Source organism: Mobula hypostoma, chromosome 18 (genome assembly GCF_963921235.1).
Source record: "Mobula hypostoma chromosome 18, sMobHyp1.1, whole genome shotgun sequence".
NCBI classification, from domain to species: domain Eukaryota; kingdom Metazoa; phylum Chordata; class Chondrichthyes; order Myliobatiformes; family Myliobatidae; genus Mobula; species Mobula hypostoma.
Window position 1 is genome coordinate 34,051,997 of NC_086114.1, and position 22,964 is coordinate 34,074,960.

The 22,964-nt window shown below is 37.7% G+C and overlaps 1 protein-coding gene across 2 annotated transcripts in view; it reads left to right on the forward strand.

The window, feature by feature from the left end:
- LOC134358445 (annexin A4-like) overlaps positions 1–22,964 on the forward strand; it is a 91,705-nt gene that overhangs the window by 65,496 nt on the left and 3,245 nt on the right. For both annotated transcript variants that reach the window (XM_063070681.1, XM_063070680.1), the window contains 5 exons: positions 2,310–2,389; positions 3,207–3,263; positions 4,827–4,920; positions 15,654–15,749; positions 16,481–16,539. In XM_063070681.1, the coding sequence (XP_062926751.1) occupies positions 2,310–2,389; positions 3,207–3,263; positions 4,827–4,920; positions 15,654–15,749; positions 16,481–16,539 (386 nt within the window). The remainder of the gene's footprint in view (positions 1–2,309; positions 2,390–3,206; positions 3,264–4,826; positions 4,921–15,653; positions 15,750–16,480; positions 16,540–22,964) is intronic.

A 22,964-nucleotide genomic window follows, 5' to 3' on the forward strand; every position in this document is an offset into this window, starting at 1 on the left:
CTCCTCTACTACTGCCCCATTAACATCTGTAGTCTTATTGCCCCACAAAACACTATGTGCATTAAAGTCACCACAAAAAATAATTTTACCAGAATAATTTCCCCCTATTCTCCCCAACCCTTCCATAGACAGTTCCCAACCTGGATTATGAATGTTCACAATTTTGATGCCACCCTGTGTATATAACAATTCAATAATTACACATTTGGTATTCTGTAGGGAAAGCAAAATTCTGTACAATAAACCCTCCTTCACAAAGGTGGCACAGCCTCCTGCCACAGCTGTATGTCTATCATATCTCACAACCTCATATCCCAGAATTTTTAATGATAAATGTGGTTGGAACCAAGTTTCTTGTCTACAGATAACACTTAAGGGAACACAAAAACCTAAAACATATGCTTTAAATTCCTGTCCATTAGCTAACAGACTTGTCACATTCCAATGAAGAACCTCAAGTTCATTAGAAACAATCAATGAAAGCACCCTGTGTACAGTCATCCTCCACCACCAGCCCATTGCCTCTACTATCATTCCCCAAATCTTCTCTCCGAAGTACTTTATGTACGACCTGTTCTGCAGTAATTCCCTCTAAACCTAAATATTTTGACGCTGCATCCAGCACTATCCTGACTCAATCAGGTTTCTTTCTTACCTGTACTGTTCCATTAACTACAGCACATAGAAACACAAGAAAATCTATTTCTTTAAGAATCAACACTTCCCCCACTCCCCACCTGTACAACCTCACTCCATGATCTTCCTCTATCCAGCTCCCTGGAAGTATCGGTTTTAACCCGATACCCAACAGATGTAGAGAAATCAAATCTTCTCGCATCTCTAGTATAAGAAATATTATGTGCTAACTTTACCTTCTGAATTTTGTAAAACAAGGCAACCTAAATACGCAGCACTATGAGCACCTCTACAATTGCAGCAAATCTCTTCATCTGAACCCGTTTCAAATGACTTATTTTCCTTTTATTTCTTACCAAACTCCATTCCATATTATCACTTAACTCCCTATTTGAATTTCCTGCTGTAGGCTCCCTCTATCACATTACGGATAGTGCATACTGCCAGCCCCTGTAACTCTTGACGACAGTGCCGAAGATGTCCAGAACACACTGCGCCAAGCAATCTCTCAACTCCCCTCAGCTAACAGGAGTCACCCACCACCCATTTCCAAATGATCACCTGCAGCCTAAAACCCATCTCTCATCTACGGTCCTTATTCATTTGAACCAGCCAGCCTCAGCCAGTTGCTCCTAGCCTTCAGTTTCGTACCTTTTTGCCTGGGTTTTTATTATCTGTTCTCTCTTGTTTTGTGGCCCCTTCTGGCTTGGTACTTTTGCAAACTGTTATTAAAGTTAACATTCATTGCTGAATTGTCTCCACTGCTCTGTTTTTGGGTCAAGCTTTCTCTACATTTCCTGACGTTTTAGGCCTTGTAAGAGTGCAAGAGCTGCAGACAGGTGGGTCAGAGTGCTAATGTGATGGGAATTAAAGTGTCAAGCAACAAGTTCAAGGTCATTGTTGTGGATTGAGTGCAGGTATTCTGCAAAGCAAACACCCAGTCTATGTTTCTCTAAGTAATGGAGGCTACATTGAAAGTGTTAACAGTCATTCTATTGCACCACTGTGAAATATAATGTTTAGACTCGAGAGCCTGTTCTATTGAAAAGAAATATGTATACTGCATCAGTTTTTAATGTGCTCTTAAATTTGTTTAAATTTGATTTTAGTGAAGCCTGGTGTGGTCTGCTGCTGTAGCCCATCCACTTCAAGGTTTGATAGGTTGTGCATTCAGAATTGCTCTTCTGCACACCACAGTTGTAACACATGTCTTCCTGACAACTTGAACCAGTCTGGCTATTCTTTTCTGATCTCTCTCATTAGCAAAGTGTTTTTGCTCACAGAATTGCAGCAAACTGGATTTATTTTTGCACCATTCTCTGTAATCTCTAAAGACTGTTGTGCATGAAAATCCGAGGAGATGAGCAGTTTCAGAGATACTCAGATCATCTTGTTTGACATCAATAATCACTCCACTGTCAAAGTCACTTCGATCACATTTTTCCCTTCCTGATATTTGGTCTGAAAACAACTGAACTCCTTGACCATGTCTGCATGCTTTAATGCATTGAGTTGCTGCCACATGATTGACTGAATAGATATTTGCATTAATGAGCAAGTGTACAGGTGTACCTAATAAAATGGCCACTGAGTGTATTTCTGAAATGAAATAAGCTAAAAACATATTCTGTATATTTAAGGCAAAAGAAAATATTTGGTGTTATTTCTTGTAGAGAATGCAGTTAGTTTAAAGGAATCTCTGCAGAGTGAGAATGCTGGTGACTTTGAAAACCTTCTTGTGTCCCTACTCAAGGTCAGTCTGCTTTAATCCATGTCATTTCAATGGAAATGTGTTATTTTGACACTTCTTTGCAATAAAGAGAAAAGTCAGCTCTTCTAAGTGTGAAAAAGATGTTGCATTGTGAAAACTTTTATTCATAATTGACACATGGCTGTCAAAGAACTATTGCCAACAAAAATATGTCTAATCACTCATAACATTCAACGTGTTAATGTTTTAAAATTTCTTTCCATCTATAATGTAGGTATTGCCACATTTGCTGTAAGGGAATGGTAACTCTGTAGTTATTTTCCCGGTATTACAAACCCAAAGCCTGAAGATAATCAGGAGACAGGAATTCAAATCCCACCAACGAATGAGAGCAATGGCTACATAATTTTATTTTAAAACAAAGTGTTAACTTTTAGTATGTTCTTCTGGTAAGAAGACTGAAAATATACAGTATCAGATAGTTGAAAGATATAATTTAGTGCCAGGCTATAATTTCCACGATTTTGATGCATAATTTGTTGTAACTGGCCAGTCACACTGGGACAATTGGTTTCCCTGCTTTTTGATTGGGGAGGAATAGATCAGCCAGGTCCATAACATTTGTTAAATGGAAAATAACCCTTTGACATCAATATAGGCATATTAGTCAACAGAAAGCTCAGAAAGACGTTTTATTGCATTGCATTTGGTAGACTTCTGGCACTGATACCTAAACTCCTCTGTAAACAATGTATTGTTTGTTTTTGTATATTTTTGTATGGTGATGCAAATCCCACAAATAATTGTGTTATGATTTCTATTGTATTGTGATTCCACTTGAACTGAATTATCTTTTTAGGGGAAACGAGATGAAAGTCGATATGTAGACGCAAGTCTTGCAAAGGTTGATGCTCAGGTAAGCATTGCATAATTTACATCAAAGTTCAAATCAAACATGGGTTAAATGGATTGCAAGAACACTCTCTCAGATGGCAAATGATGCTTTACAATGTCAAACTCTTTTTGACATTTAAAAGTGAATAGTAAGTCAGATTTATTTATGAACATTTTCAAAAACATATCTGATGTTCCATGTATGAATTCCCAAAAGGTTTGGGAATTTAAGACAATCCATTGTTGGTGCTGCTGATTATTTCAAGATTGTAGACATGAACCTGTATCGAGATTAAATATATGATCATATAAATTTGATTTTTTAAAATAGCCAAGCCATATTGAATCACAAACAAGTTATACTTGTAAGATAACTAATCCAAATAACACCATTTCAATATCATTATTAGTATTGCAGTGAGTATTTTATTATTTCAATGCTTCAAATAATATAATTATGATCACTACCTTCAGGTGCTCAGTAGAAAGGTATTGGGATGACAGATAATCCTGAATGATGTCTGTTCATTAATTCCAGTTATGCATTATTCTCAGTAGAAGTTTCTTCTTTGTATGTTTTCCCCTGTTTCTGCTCAGTTTTAGAACTGATCTAAAACTGTAAAGATCTAAAACTGTAAAATTTATCTTGATAAGTTTCTGCCTATCGTCTGAAAGTTGTAGTTTGTTTCCTGGAGAATGTGTTCCTGCCCTGCCATCAAGATTACTCTGAATTTGTTTTGTTCTGTCATTGTCAGGACTATTCACTCATTGTTTTCTTGTATTCACACAGCTCCAACTGGCAAGTTTAGTAAAATACAGGATTAAACCTGTCAGACTGCATCAGCGATCCAATGTTGCATCAGTTTATAAACTCTAGAAACTATGCATTCATGTTGGTCAAAAACCATGAAGAGAGAAATTGTATTTATATACTACCTTATTCCTTGGGAGCCCTCAAAACACTATGCAGCCATTGTCACATTCATAAGGGCCAAACATTCATCAGCAGCTGAGAGGATACTATGAAATCTGTTTAAATATGAATTTGAGACTTGCATCTTAAAAATGATTAAAATTTGCTGGGTATATTTTTCATTATTCCCTTAATCCTCTTAAAGTTTGATCTGTTGTGAAGCCAGTGCAGTGACTAATGTATGCACATTTGAGCTCAAGTGAGCAAGTGGTATTATTACTCTTTTACTGATTAATGTTGGCAAAGATTAAAATTGTTCTTTCTCTTCTATTTTTGGAAAGTAATTGAGATTTTTTTCTAGGCTTTCCTGAAAATGTAGTTTTTACTGTTATGTAGCAGATAATACAGCATTCATATAGTCAGAGTCATCGATTTGTACAGCTTAGATACTGATTGAAAATATCATAATTAGCATTTAAATTTTTGACTGTTTATTCCAAGAGTTTTGTGACTCAGATGCAGAAGTACTATTGAAGCCAAGTTCACAGTTAATATTTAAACCTTTATTAAAAAGTAGATTGTTTTTCTTGTAACAATTGAGATTTGATTATATGGTTTAATATACAATTACATTATCTGTACTGCACAATTGATCAATGTGTTTCATTTTAGGAGTTGTTTGCTGCAGGAGAAGACAAGTGGGGAACCGATGAGACAAAATTCATTAAGGTCTTTTGCAGGCGGAATTTTGCTCATCTCCGAAAAGGTAGTGTGCATGTGTATCGCATTTGAAACTACCTAACATATTCAATTGACTGCTACCTATCTTAATGCTTTTCATGAAATGTTCCCTAAAAAATAGGACATGTACTCATCATGAGATGTGATATGTCCAAAGAACCTTTTTAAAATAACATGAGATCAGCCCATGTACCTTTGGCACATATAACACATGAGAAGTACTTGCAATGTTCAGTGGCTATGTTATTGGATTCACATTGTTAGCATTTTCTATCCTTGCAGCTAAATTTGCTTGGTTTTCTATTAGAGCTTTGCAGCCCAGTAGCTGAAATAAGTTAGCTTGGGGTCACAATAAGTAGCTTGTACAAGTTTGATTATCTCACTCCCTCCTACTTTATTTATAGAGTGCTTTCTCTATTCAGTTTTTGAATTACTGAGACTATGACAAAAATAATTTATCAGCACTTGTCACAAGATTTAACCAGTTATTTCAAATAAGTGCTTAATTAAATAAACAGGAACTGAGCTTTTCCAGTTAAAGAGTTTTAATTGTATAATTGTAAGTATTTTATCGGCAAATGATTTGTGTTTTGAAGAAGTCACCACCAGCCAAATTTGGAGAATTTAAAAATCATTTCACAAACGAAGTTAGGTTCTTAACAAAAGGCTAATTTTAATGCTTCAAAATTTCCTAAAGTATCATCATGACTGCATTGTCCAAGTTGTAGTTCAAGATACTCGTATTGGGCTACTGCATCCACAGGCAATCCACAAGGAGCTGATTTGATAGTAAATCTGTGTCCAGTTGAAATTGCTCTTGTCCCTGGATAAATAGGTATCAGATTAAAACCTGATGTTAAGTTTGAAATAATATTTAAGTTGATGCTCTGTTGCTTTACAAAGGGACATCAGACAGGCCAATGTCAAATGAACCATATTTTTGATCATACATATCTATCTTTACACTGTAGTTCCAAATGATGTAAACTGATTTTAATTAAAACACCAGAGCTTGTCCTTTAAATATCAAAAGTTCTTGTTTTCAGTCTATTGCCAGTTCCTGAAACTGTCATAATTGGGGGGAGGGGAACAAAAGTTCTACCTGCCAAATGTTTGCTTAAATCAGGGGTTCCCAACCTGGGGTCCACAGTCCCCGGGAACTCCTGTCTTAAATCAATACCACTCAAGCACAAGAAATTCAGCAAAATCCTTTCTGAAGGAAGTTGTTAGCTAGAATGTTTGCTTTAAGTAACTAGATAACACACATTTCAAGAGTAGTAAATATTTTTGATGCTTTGTAATAGTAATACTATCACAGTGTAAAGTTGTAAATTGACAGTTATGAAAAAAATTTAGAAGTAATTTCTGGGCAGTAGAGTCAGACCTACATCGTTCCCAATTCCAGCTTGGAAGGAGAAATTGCAATATTTTCTTGTGCTTCAAAATGCCAAGCCTCTTACAGAAGAAGAGGGCTGAAGGACAATGCCAGTGATCAATGTCACATCCGGAGGACCTTCAGGAACACAGCATAGAATACATGAATCAATAATACTGGGTTTTGAGAGCAGGAAACTACTGCCTCGGCACAAATCCTTGTCAGACATCAAGCTGATCAAGGAAATGAAAATGACCAGAAGTGACAGTTAGCTCACAGTCAAAGATGCCTTACCTCCTGGCCTTCATCCCCTCATCTACTAAACTCAGTACAGTAGCTGTTTCCACACTAAAACCAGTTAAGCTCAAGAAATACAAGGCTTTTGTTCCATGTAAAATACAGGGGAAAAACAATTAATTTATTGGGCCCTGTAAAATCTACACAGTTTTCTGCCCAATGCTTTCAAGGTCTACCTGTTTCATCTCCAATGGTTATAGGCAAATTTGTAGTGTTAGCAATGAGATGGATAGTCTTGGGTTGCAGAAAGATATTGATCCGTTGACAAAATGGGCAGAGCAATGGCAGTTGTAATTTAAATCTGGTCAGTGTGAAAGAAGCTACAGAGGGTCATAAATTTAATCGGCTCCATCTTGGGTACTAGCCTACAAAGTACCCAGAACATCTTCAAGGAGTTGTGTCTCAGAAAGGCAGCATCCATTATTAAGGACCACTAGCACCCAGGGCATGCCCTTTTCTCACTGTTACCATCAGGTAGGAGGTACAGAAACCTGAAGGCACACACTCAGCGATTCAGGAACAGCTTCTTTCCTTCTGTCAAACAATTCCTAAATGGACATTGAACCCATGAACACTACCTCACTTTTTTAATATATTATTTCTGTTTTTGCACAATTTTTAATCAATTCAATACACATATACTGTTGTTCATTTATTTATTTATTTATTATGTATTGCATTGAATAGCTGCTGGTTAAGTTAACAAATTTCACGACACATGTCCGTGATAATAAATTTGATTCTGATGCTCTTCTGGAAGGTCTATATATGAATAGGACATACACAATGAATGGTAGAACCCTAGATATTATTGTGAAACAGAAATATTGTATAAATATGTAGATCTCTAAAGGTAACAGCATAGTAGATGACAAGGTGAAGAAGACGTATATGATACTTGCCTTCATTAGTAGGGGCATAGAATATGAGAGCAGGGAGCTCATGTTATATCGTTATAAAACTATGATTAGGTCACATCTAAAATATAATGAACAGTCCAGGCTGAATTATCAAGGTTTGCGTTCCTTGGAATGGATAAGTTTGATGGGGGAGGGGTGGTGTGAGATCTTGATTGAAGTACAGAGTTACAGGTAGATGGAAGGAATCTTTCCTCCAAACAGAGGAGTCAAAGATTATAAGATATAGGTTTAATGTGAGCTGCAAAGGGTTCAGAGGCGAATGGAGAGGGAATTTTTTTTCAACCCATAGGGTGGCTGGATATCTGGAACACACTGCAATATTTAAAGTAGCTAGGTGTGTGCTGGAATGTGCTGCTATGGGAGGTGGTAAAATCATACAAACTCTGTTTAAGAAGCATTTGCTAGATGGCTAAATAGGCAGGACCTATGTGGATTTGGTTGTAATAGAGGCAACTGAAATGAGTCTAAACGGGGGTGGTGTCAGTGGTTAAGGGAGGAAGAGTCATGTGCACATGCAGGCCAAAGGGCTAATTTCTGTGCTGCAAAACCTCACAACTGTCTGATACTAAATCACTAATGTGCAAAAAACATTAGAAGTGCTGTAAATGGACAATTGCTGGTCAGCAATTATTACCGTTTTAGCTCCATGTGCTCCTACTTTTTTTTTTATAACCTTCTTGGTAGGGCCTTATCAAAAGTCTTCTAAAAACCTAATTGCTGATCTGAGGCTAATATATCAAAATTAATGAGGGGACTGTTCAAGGGGCAGATTATGGGATCAGGCAATCTAGCTATAAACAAGCCTGTCTAAAACTAGTGACGGTATTTTAAATAGTAGTAGCCCCTGGGCTCAGGAACCTGTAGAAACTCCTGATCATTGCACAAATGTTTTTATTTGGGGGGGGGAAGGGGAAATTCCAATCTCTCCATAGTATAATGAAGTGCAAAGCCTGGCATTTTAGGTAGGCTCTCTAGTAATTGATGGCAATGATATGTAAGGAGTTTCCAAAAACATTCAATTTATTTAACTCTTTCAAAACAAATTGTGAAGTGAGAGTGTGATTTGAGACGAGGGTGAGTTTATCAAAATGGATCAGACAAAAAATTCATTGCTAAACAAAAACTAGCATAGACCCACTACATCTATACCCTTCTGATCCATTTGTGCAGCACAGTGGTTTCACAGCTTCAGTGACCTAGGTTCTGTGGTTCACTGTGTGGAGTTTGCATTCTTTCCTTGTGTGTATGTGGGTTTTCTCAGTTGCTTACATTTTCTTCCACATTCCTTGATAGTTTAGGTTAATTATCCACTGTAGTTGGTTGGTGGGGGAAGTGGGATTTTGTGTATGTATGTGTCTGTTAAGAGTGGCAGGGGGTTGATGCATGTGTGAGAATATTATACTGAAATCTGGGCATGGGATTTATATAATTACTTTGAGAGCCAGCATAGAATGCGATAACTTAATGTCCTCTTGTGCAAAGAAATATAGCAAAAATATTTATACTCATTTTTGGCTTTTAAGTTGCATGTTTGAAAACACAAATGCATCTTACTTACCCTATGATAATCTTTTGAGTCCTTTATCTTACTTAGGCTTTAGCAATTTGTATCTAACATGATGTCGTCAACTATTGCTGTTTCTTTTTTTTTAATTTTATTTTTATTTGGATAAGGAATTCACAATTATCATGTACTTTTTTCACACATATAACCTTTTCCATTTTTTTATATGTATAAAACTACAATTATTTATACATTCTTAAGTACACATTGAGATGATATAAAAGGAAAATAAACATTTAAATAGATAATTATGTACTGTGGTAAATCTAACCTATTAGGCGAAGTAATGAAATTAGTTGTTAAGAAAAATGGTAATAATAGTTTCCATACAACCCTTCTGGACCATTTCCACTGGTCCAAAATGTTGCATACAAGCCTATATACCAACCATTGTAGGTGTTTATATCCCAATTTGTTCATGCTTGTTCCTGCCCGCAGACATAATTATCCAATCCCTATGTACTTATTTACTTAATTTTTTCATTTTTTTTTATCCCTTTCCCAAATCTTTCCCTTTACTTGTGTTAATTCTCTATTTTCCAAAAAAAAACATTTGGACTAGGGGTGTTTACGTTAGCAATATTACTGTGTTGATGAGAAGAGCAATATAAATCATTAGGAGAGTCATCTAAAGTCTGCTCGCATTGGGGTTATATATTCAATCCATTTATTCCAGATTTGATAAAATGTTTCTTTTTGAGTTCTCAGGGAGTAAGTCAACTTTTCCATTTTAAATATTTCCAAGATAATTTCGTACCAATCTTCTAACGTAGGTGGTATTGGATTTAGCCATTTTCTAGTGATTGATTTCTTACTTGCCGCTAAGAGGGCCTGCAGCAACTTTATATCTTCCTTCTGTTCAAGGAACAATACATGCCCCAAATAGAGCGTCTCAAAGTTCAGAGGTATCTGGGACCTAAGTACCTTAACTAATGTTCTATGAATACCTTCCCAAAATAGACTTAATTTAGGGCAATCCCAGAAAATATGAAAATGATTTGCCTCCTTGGAGCCGCACCTTCACCAACACATCACATTTGTATCTTTATATTTTTCCTGATATGGGGTCTTGAAGTATCTTATAATGTTTTTCCAACAATGTTCTCTCCAAGTCAAAGAATTAGTCGAGGACCATTGAAAGCTGCAGATTTTCCCCCAAGCCTCCTCTGAAAGTACCAACCCCACTTCTTTCTCCCACTTCTCTTTAATATACAGTGTATTTACATTTTTAGCATGGGAGAGTGCATTATATAGACTAGAAACTGATTTACTAGGTATTGAACTGCAAGCCGAATTCAGAATCTTGAAAAATTCTAATTCTACTTTTGATAGGTCTGTATATCTACAACTCTGGTTAACATAGTTTCGTATTTGAAGGTACCTAAAAAAGTCATTATGTTCTAGGCCATGTTTGTCCTGCAGGATTTGGAAACTTTGTAATACTCTTTTATCTATAAATGAGAGGTAGGTTGTAAGACCTTTCTTTATCCATAGCTCAAATCTTTTATCTCCTCTGTTGGGAAGGAATTCGGTATCATATGCACACCATCTAAAGAGTTTTAACATGTTATTAATTCCACATGAATTAACCACCTTCTGCCATACTTTTAATGTAAGATTTATCCAAGCATTATTAAATTTTTCCAACTGGGCCATCAATCCTTTGTCAGCTATTGAGGCCTGAAGAGGAAAACTGTCAACTAATCCAAATTCTATTTCCTTCCATCTAGCCTTATATTCCCTATTACACCAATATAACAGAGGGGTTATTTGTGAGGCATAAAAATAATTTCTCAGGCAAGGAAGAACCATACCTCCTCCTTCCTTCCCTAACTGTAAGGTGTTATATCGAATTCTAGGTTTCCTTCCTTGCCAAATGAAGCGGGAAATCCATTTGTCCCATTCCCTGAATTGATAATCATCCACCTCCACCGGTAAAGTACGGAAAAGATACAATAACCGAGGAAGAATATTCATTTTTATAGTATTTATCCTTGAATTTAAACTTAAAAAGGGGATAAGATTCCATCTATGCATATCTGCTTTTATCTCTGAGATTAATGGCCCATAATTTACCTGTGACAGTGTTGAAAGATCCTTCGGCAGGGTTATTCCTAAATATTTTAATGATTTAGCTTCCCACTTAAGATCGTATGTATCCTGCAATATTTTGGATGGTGTATAATTTAGGGACATAACCTGCGTTTTCTTTACATTTATTTTATAACCTGATATTTTCCCAAAGTCATCCAACAGTGTAAACAATCCTATAAATGATTTTTCTGGTTCACTCAGATAGACCAAAACATCATCTGCGAATAACGCCACTTTCTGTTCAATCCCTGCCACCTTGATACCTTTTACGATTTCGCTCTGTCTTATTAGTTGGGCAAGTGGTTCAATATATAGCGCAAAAAGGAGAGGAGAAATTGGGCATCCCTGTCTAGTGCCTCTCTCTAAAATGAAGGAGTCAGAGAGGTCCCCATTTATCTTAATTCGGGCTGTAGGGCTGTCATATAGAGTCTGAATTACTTTAATAAACCTTTCTTGAAAGCCGAATCTTCCTAACACTCTGTGTAGGAACGCCCAACTAACCGAATCAAAAGCTTTCTCAGCGTCCAATCCTACTACCATTGTCTCTGTCTCGTTCTTATTAACCTGTTCTAATATGTGCAGAGTTCTCCTTATGTTGTCCTGTGTTTGTCTTTGTTGAATAAATCCAGTCTGGTCTAAATGGATTAGGCCAGGTAAAAGCTTTTCCAATCTGTGCGCTAATATAGATGTAAATAGTTTGTAATCTAAATTAAGAACACTAATTGGCCGATAATTGCCACATTCTAGTTTATCTTTACCCTCTTTAGGAATAACTGAAATAATCGTTTCTCTCCAGGAAGGTGGAGTTTCTCCTCTCTGCAAGATCCAATTAAAGTTGTTAAGTAGTAATGGGGCTAACTGTGTCTTCAGGGACTTGTACCACTCTGAGGTAAACCCATCAGAACCCGGGGACTTTCCAGCCTTTAACCTAGAGATGGCCACGTTCAGTTCTTTGACAGTTACTGGTTCTAATAAACTTTCATTTTGTAAATCTGTAAGTTTGGGTAGATCTAAAAAATTCAATACACTGTCTATATAGGGCTCATTGGGGGCCCGGGGTTGGGAGTACAGCTCTCGATAATATGTTTCAAAACTCTCTTGAATTTTCCCTATTGTACTCTCCACAAGCTTTGTCTTTGGATTCTTATTTTATGAATTGTATTGTCTGCTTGTTGTTTTCGTAATTTATATGCTAATAATCTAGCTGATTTACTTCCTACTTCATAATTCTTTTGTCTCAGGTAAAGAAAATTTCTTTGAGTTTCCAACGTATAAATATCATCAATTTCACTTTGCAATTTCCTAAATTCCTGTTTTCGATTTGAATTACTTTTGTTGCTATCTACAACTTGAAGTTGTTTTAATTTTCCTTGAAGGTCTGCTAATTTTTGTGCATTGATTTTTTTCATGTGAGTAGTAATGGAAATAATTTTCCCTCTCAGTACAGCTTTCAATGTATCTCATAAAATCACTGGTGATGTTTCTCCCGTGTCATTAAGGTCTAGATATTCTTTGATTTCTCCCCTTAATCTCTCCATTACTTTCGGGTTATTGAGTATATGTGAGTTTAGCCTCCATAGTGTTTTCCTCATTTTCCTTTCCAGGATTAGAGACATAGAGACTGGGCTATGATCCGACAGATCAATTGTTGCAATATTACAGTTTTTTATCCTGAGTCTATCTGTATTAAAGATAAAGAAATAGTCTATCCTTGAATAGGCTGAATGAGGGAAAGAGTAATATGTATAATCTTTACTAGTAGGGTGTCATTCCCTCCAGACATCTATAATTCCCAACTCCTCCATCAATGAATTCACTTTCTGAGTCAGAGGTTTATTCTGAGTAACTATTCTTGAAGAATCTAATATAGGATTTAATCTAATATTACAATCCCCTCCACAAATTACTACCCCTCGAGAACTGACCATTAGGTCAAAAATGTGTCTATAAAATGACCATTCACTACCTGGAGGAGCATAAACATTCAGCAATGTTATTTCTGTACCTTCTATTCTTCCTGTGATTTTTACAAACCGTCCTTCTTTGTCTCTTGTCTCTGAAATATGTTCATAATTAAGATTACTTGATATTAAAGTAGCTACCCCTCTTTTGTGACTCAATTTATATGATGAATAAAATATATGCTTAAAGCCCATTCTTTTTAATTTTCCATGTTCAGATTGGCTCATATGTGTTTCCTGGAGGAAAGCTATTTGTACCCTCTCTTTTTTCAATAATCTTATTTCTTTTAATTGGATTCAAAACCCCATTAACATTATAGGAAATTATTTTTACCAATTCAGTTTGCATTTTTCTCTGGTAGGAAAAAAAGCACTCTCCTTTTCTAACCAAACAGTAAGCAATCCCTTCTCAACAGTAAACCAAGACATATAACCACACCCTAGACATTTCTGAACGTATAACATTTGAAAATTTTTCCCGACTTCCCACAGTGAGGCCTGAGCCCCGACCCGCCTCAGTTCAGAGGGATAACCTCTATCTTCACCCTGTGTTAGAGGGCCCTCAGCAGTTTGAATAATCATAGAGAATTTTCTCCTATTTATGTCTCGACCATATTGCTATCATTCAAGTTATTCCACCTAGTTTATTTTCAGTTACCCGTTTTCATTTTACTTTTAAGTCCGATTTACTCTTTTCAGTCATTTCTCTTAATTAATCTGTATTCTCTGTACATTCGCGTCTGAATATTTGCAGCTTTTCCTTGTAGTTTGACACTCTGGTTCGAGTGGAGCATCCTCGCCCCACTAACTGCCTCGACTTCTGCCGAATCCTCTCCAGTAGCGACTCCGGTTGGGTGATAACTTTAATAGGTAGTCCCCGGTCCGCCAGGTCCAACGTTGCCTCCTCCACTGTAGCGTAAGTTTTTGTCCCTTCGTCGTAAAAGACTCTCAGCCGAGCTGGATACAGGGTCTGGAATCTGATGTTGTTTTCCTTCAGAACCCTCCGTGTTTCCGTATATTCCTTCCATCTGGCAAGAATCCCCGGTGCATAGTCGTGGTCTAAACTGATTTTGCAGTTGTTCCACATGAAACCTTTCTTTTGCCATGCTCTTTTAAGCACCTCTTCCTTCGTTCTGTAACTGAGAAATCTGATCAGAATCCATCTGGGCTGGGCGCCTGCCGGGGGCTGTGGTGCCAACGTGCGGTGAGCCCTTTCTATCTGTAGGTCTTTTGCGGCCGGTATATCAAGGTTCTCTCTAAGCAGCTTCTCCACGAAGGGAATCATCAATCCAGGTTTACCTTCGGTTCCTTCGGGAACTCCGTAAATCCTCACATTTTCCCTTCTCGAGCGGCCTTCTTGATCTATTAGCTTCCACTGGAGCTGGTCTTGTAGCTTCAGCATTTCTGCTATCACTTCCTCAGCGTTGTGTAGCTTCTCTTCAATTCCAACAATCCTCGCTTCGGCTTCATCTATCCGCGAGTTAGTTTTTACTATTTCTCCTTTAATATCTTCCAGCTGTTTGCTGTTATCTGTCGGAACTCGCGAATCTCTCCGAGAATCAAAGACAGAGTCACCGATTCCCCCTCATTATCTCTGTCCTGGCTTGCCGTGGGGGAGCTAGGCCCGTCGCCTTGCTGCGTCTCTTTATGTTTATCAGCCTTCGGAGCGGACTTTTTATTCTTGTTCTTAGACATCATCCTTGCCCCTTTTATTAATATAGTTATGCAATATTAAGTATTTGTCTAAATTCGATTTTGGGGCAGTTTACCTTCTTTTTTGTCGAGAGACCTTTTCCTTACGCCGCCATTCCCTTGATGACCCGGAAGTCCTCCCCAACTATTGCTGTTTCATTACCCACATGACTGCTTATTGCTGACCTTGAATGTTTAACTTTTGTTTTCTATATAATTTATTAGTTTTGAAGGATCTGGGCTTTGACCTGAATTTATTGCCCATTCCTAATTACCCTCGGAAAAATGGCAGTTACAGTTAATGGAGTATTTTTGGAATTAACCACATGAAGTCATATAGGCACACCTCTTGGTCTCTGAGTTGCCAGTTGAGATGAAATATTCATTTTGTGTTTTTTTATTTCTATTTCTGTCTGTTCTGTTTCTTTTATGTTTGAGTTTCATATAGAAAATTAATTCTTGAATTTTGATACACTTTACTAATACATTCCAATTATGTTTGCTTGCTGCTTTTAATCTCTACACCACTGGTAGATATTGCTTAGGCCTTAATATTTGTAATTTCCTCTTCCATATTTGCCCTAACTCAGCCACTCCACATAATGTTGTAATTGGGTACTAAATGCTGATCTTACAACTGATGCCTCATTTGTTCACTGAGTGTGTAAGGGTTCTTGCTGTGAGTGCAACTTTATAAAACTTTGCTCTTTTAATCTTCTTTCTATTAATGTATCCTTGAATAATTTGAAAGTATATTTTTATACATTGCTGCAGCAATAGCTTAAAGCTATTCCACGATGCGAGAGTGAGGACTGTTATCTTCAAATTTCAAAATTGTTTTTTCTTTTCTTATAGTTTTTGAAGAATATTATCAAATAACTAACAAAGATGTTGAAGACAGCATTAAGGATGAAATGTCTGGCACATTTCAGATGGGAATGTTGGGGTTAGGTAAGGATATACTTATTCGTGCTACATCTACATTTGTAAATGTTACAAACTCAGATAAAATTGTGATCCACAAGGCTGTGCCTTTGCAGAAAGGTGGATCTTTAACATCCAGGAGGAATAAGCAGAAATTTCCTTCTAAATATTGGGAAGGCCAAAGTCCTTGTCTTTGTATCATCAACTCAACGCATCGACTCCATCGTTCTTAACAGCAATTGACTGAAACTGAACTAAGCTCTTTATAACTTTATTATTGTATTTGTTCTCAGGATGAAGTTCTGACCATTTATCTGTGCCATCACTAAGACCACCAATTCTCAAACCTATAACAAGAAAATGTGTGATTTGGTCTTGCTTTTTCCCCCATGCCAGCCTATTGTCTATCCTCTGTAAGAAAAAAATCAACACTGAAAATTCCACTGTTTTTCTTTTAACCAGTAACTCCTGTTCAAATACTACCTTGCCCTTATGTTGCTTTAAATTCTTCCTCCCTCTCTAATCACTGAAGCTCTCTAAGCCTAGCATGCATCTGGACTTCTCCAATCCTAGTAAATTTAGGCTGTAAATCTTTTGATTATATTTACTGATTTTTGGCAATCCCCAATCCTACTGTAGAATATAAAGTTACACAAAGAGATGCCACATACACTCCAAACTTTGTACAAAAGGCGTATTTGTTTAGTCTGTATATTTTCATGGTAGTGACTGTACTTTTTCACTTCTGTTCACTGCAGTTCAATATGCTAAGAACTCAGCTGGCTATTTTGCAAGTAAGCTTTATGAAGCCATGTCGGTAAGCATTAATGAAAAGTCTTTTTTTTTAATTTAACTTTCATTTATTGGACTTGTGTAAGATTACTTTCTCCATTTTGGAGATCCTGTGAAGTTGCCTTCGTCCCTATGATTGGAAACTGAGTCTTTTTGAGCTTAGTGAATACTAACGCATAATTTAAATGTTATTTGCAGAAATAAATACTGGAATTACTATAACTCACATGCTGTAATAATATTTACACAAGTTGGTGAATTGTTGAAATTGATCAGCATTTGTATAAGTTGCATATAGTGAGGATTTCTGTTACTTGGATTCTTGTGAAATAAAATTAACCTGATTTGCTAAATGCAAAGCTACAAAGACAATGTTTGAAGTAGAATCCTCAGGCAAAGTAATTGTTCCAATTTCAATTGTTCGTCCTCCTCAGTGTTGAAGAGAATTGCATTGTCAAAGTTGAGACCACATTGGAGGTCTTCAGAATGGATTCTATTATGGATACAACAACTCTGGTTAAGCTATTGCGTTAGTATCTGGAGGCCTGGAACTTGAATCTTACACAGTAGCTACAAAATTTAAATTCTATTATAACTATTCTTTGATTTACAAAAGGGATACTGTTTCAAAAAACACTTCACTTGGTGAGTATTTCGTAATCGATAGAACTGGACAAAATATATTATTGGAATTCTCATATAGAGAGTTGTGTCCTATTTGCCGAAGCAAAAAGCATAATCAAAGATATATGTCCTGAGTCAAGGAGGTCATAGAAAACTTTTGTAATTTATAAATTGCAGAGCACCTGCTGGTAGGTAAATATGAATTTAAAAGCTGATATCAGTAAAGATGACCATGAAACTACTGCATTACTGTTTAAAAACCCAACTGCCACTGATTCCGCACCAGATGTTAAACTCTTAATTGCTGTTTCAAGATCAATTGTAAAAAGCTGGCACTGCCCTATCCTATAAACAAATATATGCAAACAAAGTTCATTTAACTTGGGCTTACAGTCAAATTAGAATCAGGTTTATTACCACTGACATATGTCATCAAATTTGCTTTACAACAGCAGTACAGTGCAACGTCAAAAGCTGTAAGTTTTAAAAATAAATAATGCAAAGGACAAGTAACAAGGTAGTGTTCATGAGTTTATGGACAATTCAGAAATCTGATAGCAGAGAAGAAGAAGCTGTTCTTAAAACATTGAGTGTACATCGATCCTGTACCTTCTCCCCGACCTTCTGCAGCCTCTTGTGATCCTGTGGATTGAAGCTCCTTACCAGGCTGTGAGGCAACAAATCAGAATGCTCTCCAATGTACATCTTTATAAATTTGCAATTGACCTTGGTGACATTTCATAATATGTTTTAAAAGTACATTCAGTAATTCAAATAAAATGCATCCAGTTGTTTACGTATTATTAAAGCAATCATTGTTGTTCGTCCATCATTGACGTCGATGAGGACCTTGACACCATTATGATGGTGTCAAGACTAGCGTGTGATTTGGATTTAAGTGAGGGAGAGTTGCGCAGCATCAGCCTCACTCTCTCTTCCCAATTCCCATCTGGATCCAGTGGCAAGACAGAGTCTAGACGGCTGGAGGTGGGACTAGGCGCAGTGGATGCCCAGGACGTCTTCTGTGTCTTGTCCTGCTCTACACGTTCCACGACGCTTGCAGAGACCGCCTTCTTGACCGTTGGACCTTCCATTGGTCTCGTCCACTCAACCCGCCGGAGTCTGTCTTCACATGCTGGGATAGACAACTCCCTATCTCACCGAGGGTTTGAGACTCGTCGGCTACCCTCACCTGGTTTAGCCGGCTTGTGGAAGCCGTTGCCCGGGGTGTGGCCGCTGTCGCATGCAAACAGCTACGGGGAGCTACAGGTGAGAGCTGAGTGCCAGGTGGGGACCAAAGGTGGACTAACCACCCTGAAAAGGACGCGACATGTTCCCCCACCAGAGGTGCTACCCCTCCCTGACACCCCATAAACCCCACAGCAATCATTATACCTTCTGTGTATGTGAAAAATCCTAATGGCGACACTGATTGTTTATGTTATTAGCTGGTAATAATTGTGCAGGAGACAGTGGACAGGAAATTGGAACAGTAGTGTAAATATTACCATTACATCAATGAATCCAGCTGCCATGAAAACAATGGAGCTCTTTTGGTACCTGGTGGTAGAAATGGATGCTAGTTGAATACTGGTGAGAAGTACTATCCACATTATATACTTGTTCAGTAATTTAGTTCACTAAGCCAAATAGATTCTTTTGTTTAAAATATGGAATAAGAGATCAAATTCAGAATTATTTTGCTTTTGGAAATTAATCCAAACAACAATTCATAGTTAAACAACATTGTTAATGTAGGTCAAATATACCAAGGAAACTCCCAGCAGCAAAATCCATGTAAAATAGTGTTAGAGCAGTGTGACTCATCTGGAAGAAAGGAGGTGAGAATAGACCAAAAGAGAAGAAATGCGAAAAATTTAGGGGAGAGAATCTCTTCACAGTTGAAGGTACACCATCCATATGGGGTGATTAAAACTGTGGATGCTCAAGTGGCTAAAAATTTAAAAGTGCAGATATCCCTAAGTGGATGGGTGAGATGCCCATTGTGGGAAGTGGGGAACTCAAATTGATATTTCTAAAATCAAAGACTATTTAACATTATGAACTATATGATGGGTAAATGAAATTTGTTGCAAATTGGGATACTAGAAGCAGAGCTTGGTATCACAGTGCCTTGAAAAAATATTCAGCCCCCACAACTATTTTCACATTTTACTGTCTCAACTTCCAAATTCTAAATATGTTGAAGTAGGTTTTCTGAGCTAATCTACAAAACATTATGCATTACTCAAATTAAAAGAAAAGTTCCAAAACCTGTCAACAATTTACTATGAATTAAAAACCAAAATTGTGAGGCTGAAAATGTATTCATTCCCTTTGTAATTACTACACTAACTTTCCTCAGGTGCAATACTGTATATTACCTTACCAACTTACCCAATTTATTGATGTAGAAAATTAGAGGATCACCTGAATAAATACCCCCTCTCCCTGTAAGGTCCAACAGTATGGAAGATTTTCAGCAGACCAAACCAAAATGAAGACAAAAGACCATTCAACACAAGTCAGGGAAATGATAGTAGAAAAGCTCAAATCTGAAGAAGGGTACAAAACCACCTCAAAGTCACTGAACAGACCTCAGAGCTCAGTGAAGTCCTTTGTTAAAAAAGTGGGGAAAAATACAAAACCACAGCCACTCTGCCTAGGTCAGGCCCCCCTCTAAACTTAGTCATTGGAGAAAAATGGCACTTGTAAGAGAGACTACTATGATGCCAACAGCCACTCTGTGTGAGCACCAGAAGCCACAGGTTGCAACTGGAGATGAAGTTCATGGCTCCATAATCTCTAAGGCCTTGCACAACATGGGTATTTATGGAAAAGAGGCAAGGAAGAAGCCCTGGCAAAAAACAAAGCCTATCCTCACCTGTAAAAACATTACAAAGTATCACTTAGAAGGTCTGTGGTTGGTGAGACTGAAGTGGAACTTTTTGGCCTCAACACTAAGTGATATGTGTGGTGCAAATTTAATGCTGCGCATCAGCCAGCTAACACCATTCCTACTGTGAAGTATGGTGAAGGGTAGCATCATGCTATGGGATGTTTTTCAGCAACAGGGATGGAACTCTGGTCAGAAATGATGGGAAGATGAATGCTGCTAAGTGCAGAGAGATCCTCGATAAAAATTGGCTAGTCTCTGCTAGAAAGCTCGCTTAAACTGGGGAGGAAGTTCATCTTTCTGCAAAACAATGACCCAAAGTATGCTGCCAGAACAACCATGGAGTGGCTTCAAATGAAGCAAATTGATGTTCTTAACTGGCCCAGTCCGAGTCCTGACCTTAACCCTTTTGACATCTCTGGCAACACCTGAAGATTGCCATCCACTGCTGTTCCCCAACTAACCTGGCACAGCTTGAGCAATTTTGCAAGGAAAATATGGGCAAATCTTGCTCCATCACATTGTGCAAAGCTAATGGAGACTTATCCAATAGGATGCCTGACTGCAATAGCTGCGAGAGATGGCTCAACTGAGTATGGAGCAAAGGGGATAAATACTTATGAACTGCTGACATTTCAATTTTAGAATTTTTTAGTTTTTCATGCTTTACAATTTTCCCTGTTTTTGGGCTCTACAGTGGGAGGGGAAAAAAGGAGAATGTGATTCACAAACAAAAATTCTCACTTAAATTGATAAAAATCCCTGGGTGCAATACTCATTTATGTGAACAAAGGGTTAGGGTGGAATAGTTTTACAAGGCACTGTAGCTACAGATTTACAGAAGGTAGAATGTTGGATTGCACAATCTGTAGGGTCTTTCTATTGAGGATGGAGAGATTAAAAAGGCACAGATCAGGAAATTAAGAATTGCAAATTAGTGAGGGGAAGTGGTATGGAAATTTTTTAAAAATCAGCCATGATCTCATTGAATGTGGATCTGGCAGAGGGGGCAGAGTGACCTACTCCTGCTTCTGGTTCTTATTCTCTAACTTCACAAAGGGTGAGTTGAAGCAATGTCCTAGTAATTGACATGGACAGAGGAGGTCAAGTGACCTATTCCTTCCTCTGTTTCTTAGAGACTATTCACCTTTCATCTCTACTGTCCTCAGTTCCGCTAATTCTCTTCTCTCTGCATCTCCCAATTCCTATTAGGTCTTCTGCCAGTTACACCTTATGGTCATAGATTTGGAGGAGCTGAGGAGAGTAGAGATGAAAAGCCTGGGGTAAAGCCGTGAAGGGACTGGGATATCAAACAAGGATTTTTTTTTCAGGCTAAGCAAATATAGATCAAAGTATAGCTGTGTTGAAAGGAAGATTCAATCTGTTGTTGAGTAAGGACAGTAGTTAGGCAGATGAGATGGAAAGTCATTGGAGAGAAGCCAATAAGAAGAGCATTGGAATACCTCCCTGGAGTAGTCATTCACAATTCAGAATTATGATTCGCAGATGACTGATTTTAAAATTATTTTTGTCTTAAACAGCTCAACCAAGCAAAGATGGTGGGAACATTTTTGGTCTAGAGGTTATCTTGAACTAAATTTTCAACTTAAGTATTTGCATTACTGTAGTCTGTAAAATGTACTTGTTAGAATGATATTCCGAGGCTGTGAAATCCCTTTGGACACAATTTTCATTGCATGACAACTCTAAGAAAATCCAGCTAACAGAATTAAACATGGTACATGGCCAATCTATTGAAGTCACAAAAGCATTTGACCAATCAACAGGACTGTAAAGCGTAACTGACTGCTTGTGTTGTCCTCTGAAATTCTTCTTCATATCTGCACACATAATGGCATGTGTGTTTTAATCTACCTAATAGATCTACACCAGTCTTGACTTGGTGTTGACTTGTGTGGAACAAGGCTGCATTGTTGGCCCATTGCTTTATCAGTGCTTCTCACAGTTTCCCATTGGAGATAAACTAATCTGCAACAGCAAATAGAAAACTGTTCAGCCTATTTACAATCACTTCAGAACTAAAAGCATACCAACTTCAGTCACTGAGCTGGAGTATAGAGACAAAGCTTATCCAGGAGCACAAGCCAATGCCCCAATTCATCAACAACCATTTCAGTGAAGCGTAATAAGGGAACAGCCTCACAATAAACATCTACACAATACTGCCCTCCCAACCACAAAAACTACAAGACCTTCTCTAAAAATGATCATGCTCCCTATCTTGCAGTAAGTAATTCCACAATGCTGGCAGGCCATGATGATGAAACACCATCTCCCGCTGTTTGCCCTCTGAATAAAAGTGTATTTGAAGATCCAGGAACTGAAACCCATCATTCTTATGGGGTACTGACTGGCAGTGATCTATGCCCTCTTGCATAGTTCTGGGGCAAGGAGTGTATAAAGCAGGCATTTCAATAACAGCAGAGAGATACCACCAATGTAGTCTCTGCCAAATCCTCCAATTCCACTGGCTGGATTAGCAGTCCCCCCAACGACATTGTCAGTGCTGTTCCTTAGGTGAACATCCACAATACTGAACATTAAACTCTGTCAACTGTGTTCACATACCCAACACCAGCATTTCAAGCTGCCACTCTATCCTGAGCTCAGTCACAAAATGAGATTACCAGGAGCAAGAATGTTGTCCAGAACTGTTCTCAAATCCTCTTTTGTGAAAGTGCCTCATCAGCACTGATGTATGTGAATCCCTAACCCCATGATGAATCATTTCAAATGGTATTTGAGATCCACAAGTCTCTCTCGAGAACATGCACAAGTCCAAATCAAAAACAAGATCAAGTCCAGATCAAGTCCACATCCCAAATTACCTACCCTCCCACCCAAACAATCTAGCAACTCCTACCTCACTTGTGATAGATTTTGTAGGTCTTACGTCAATCTCATCAACT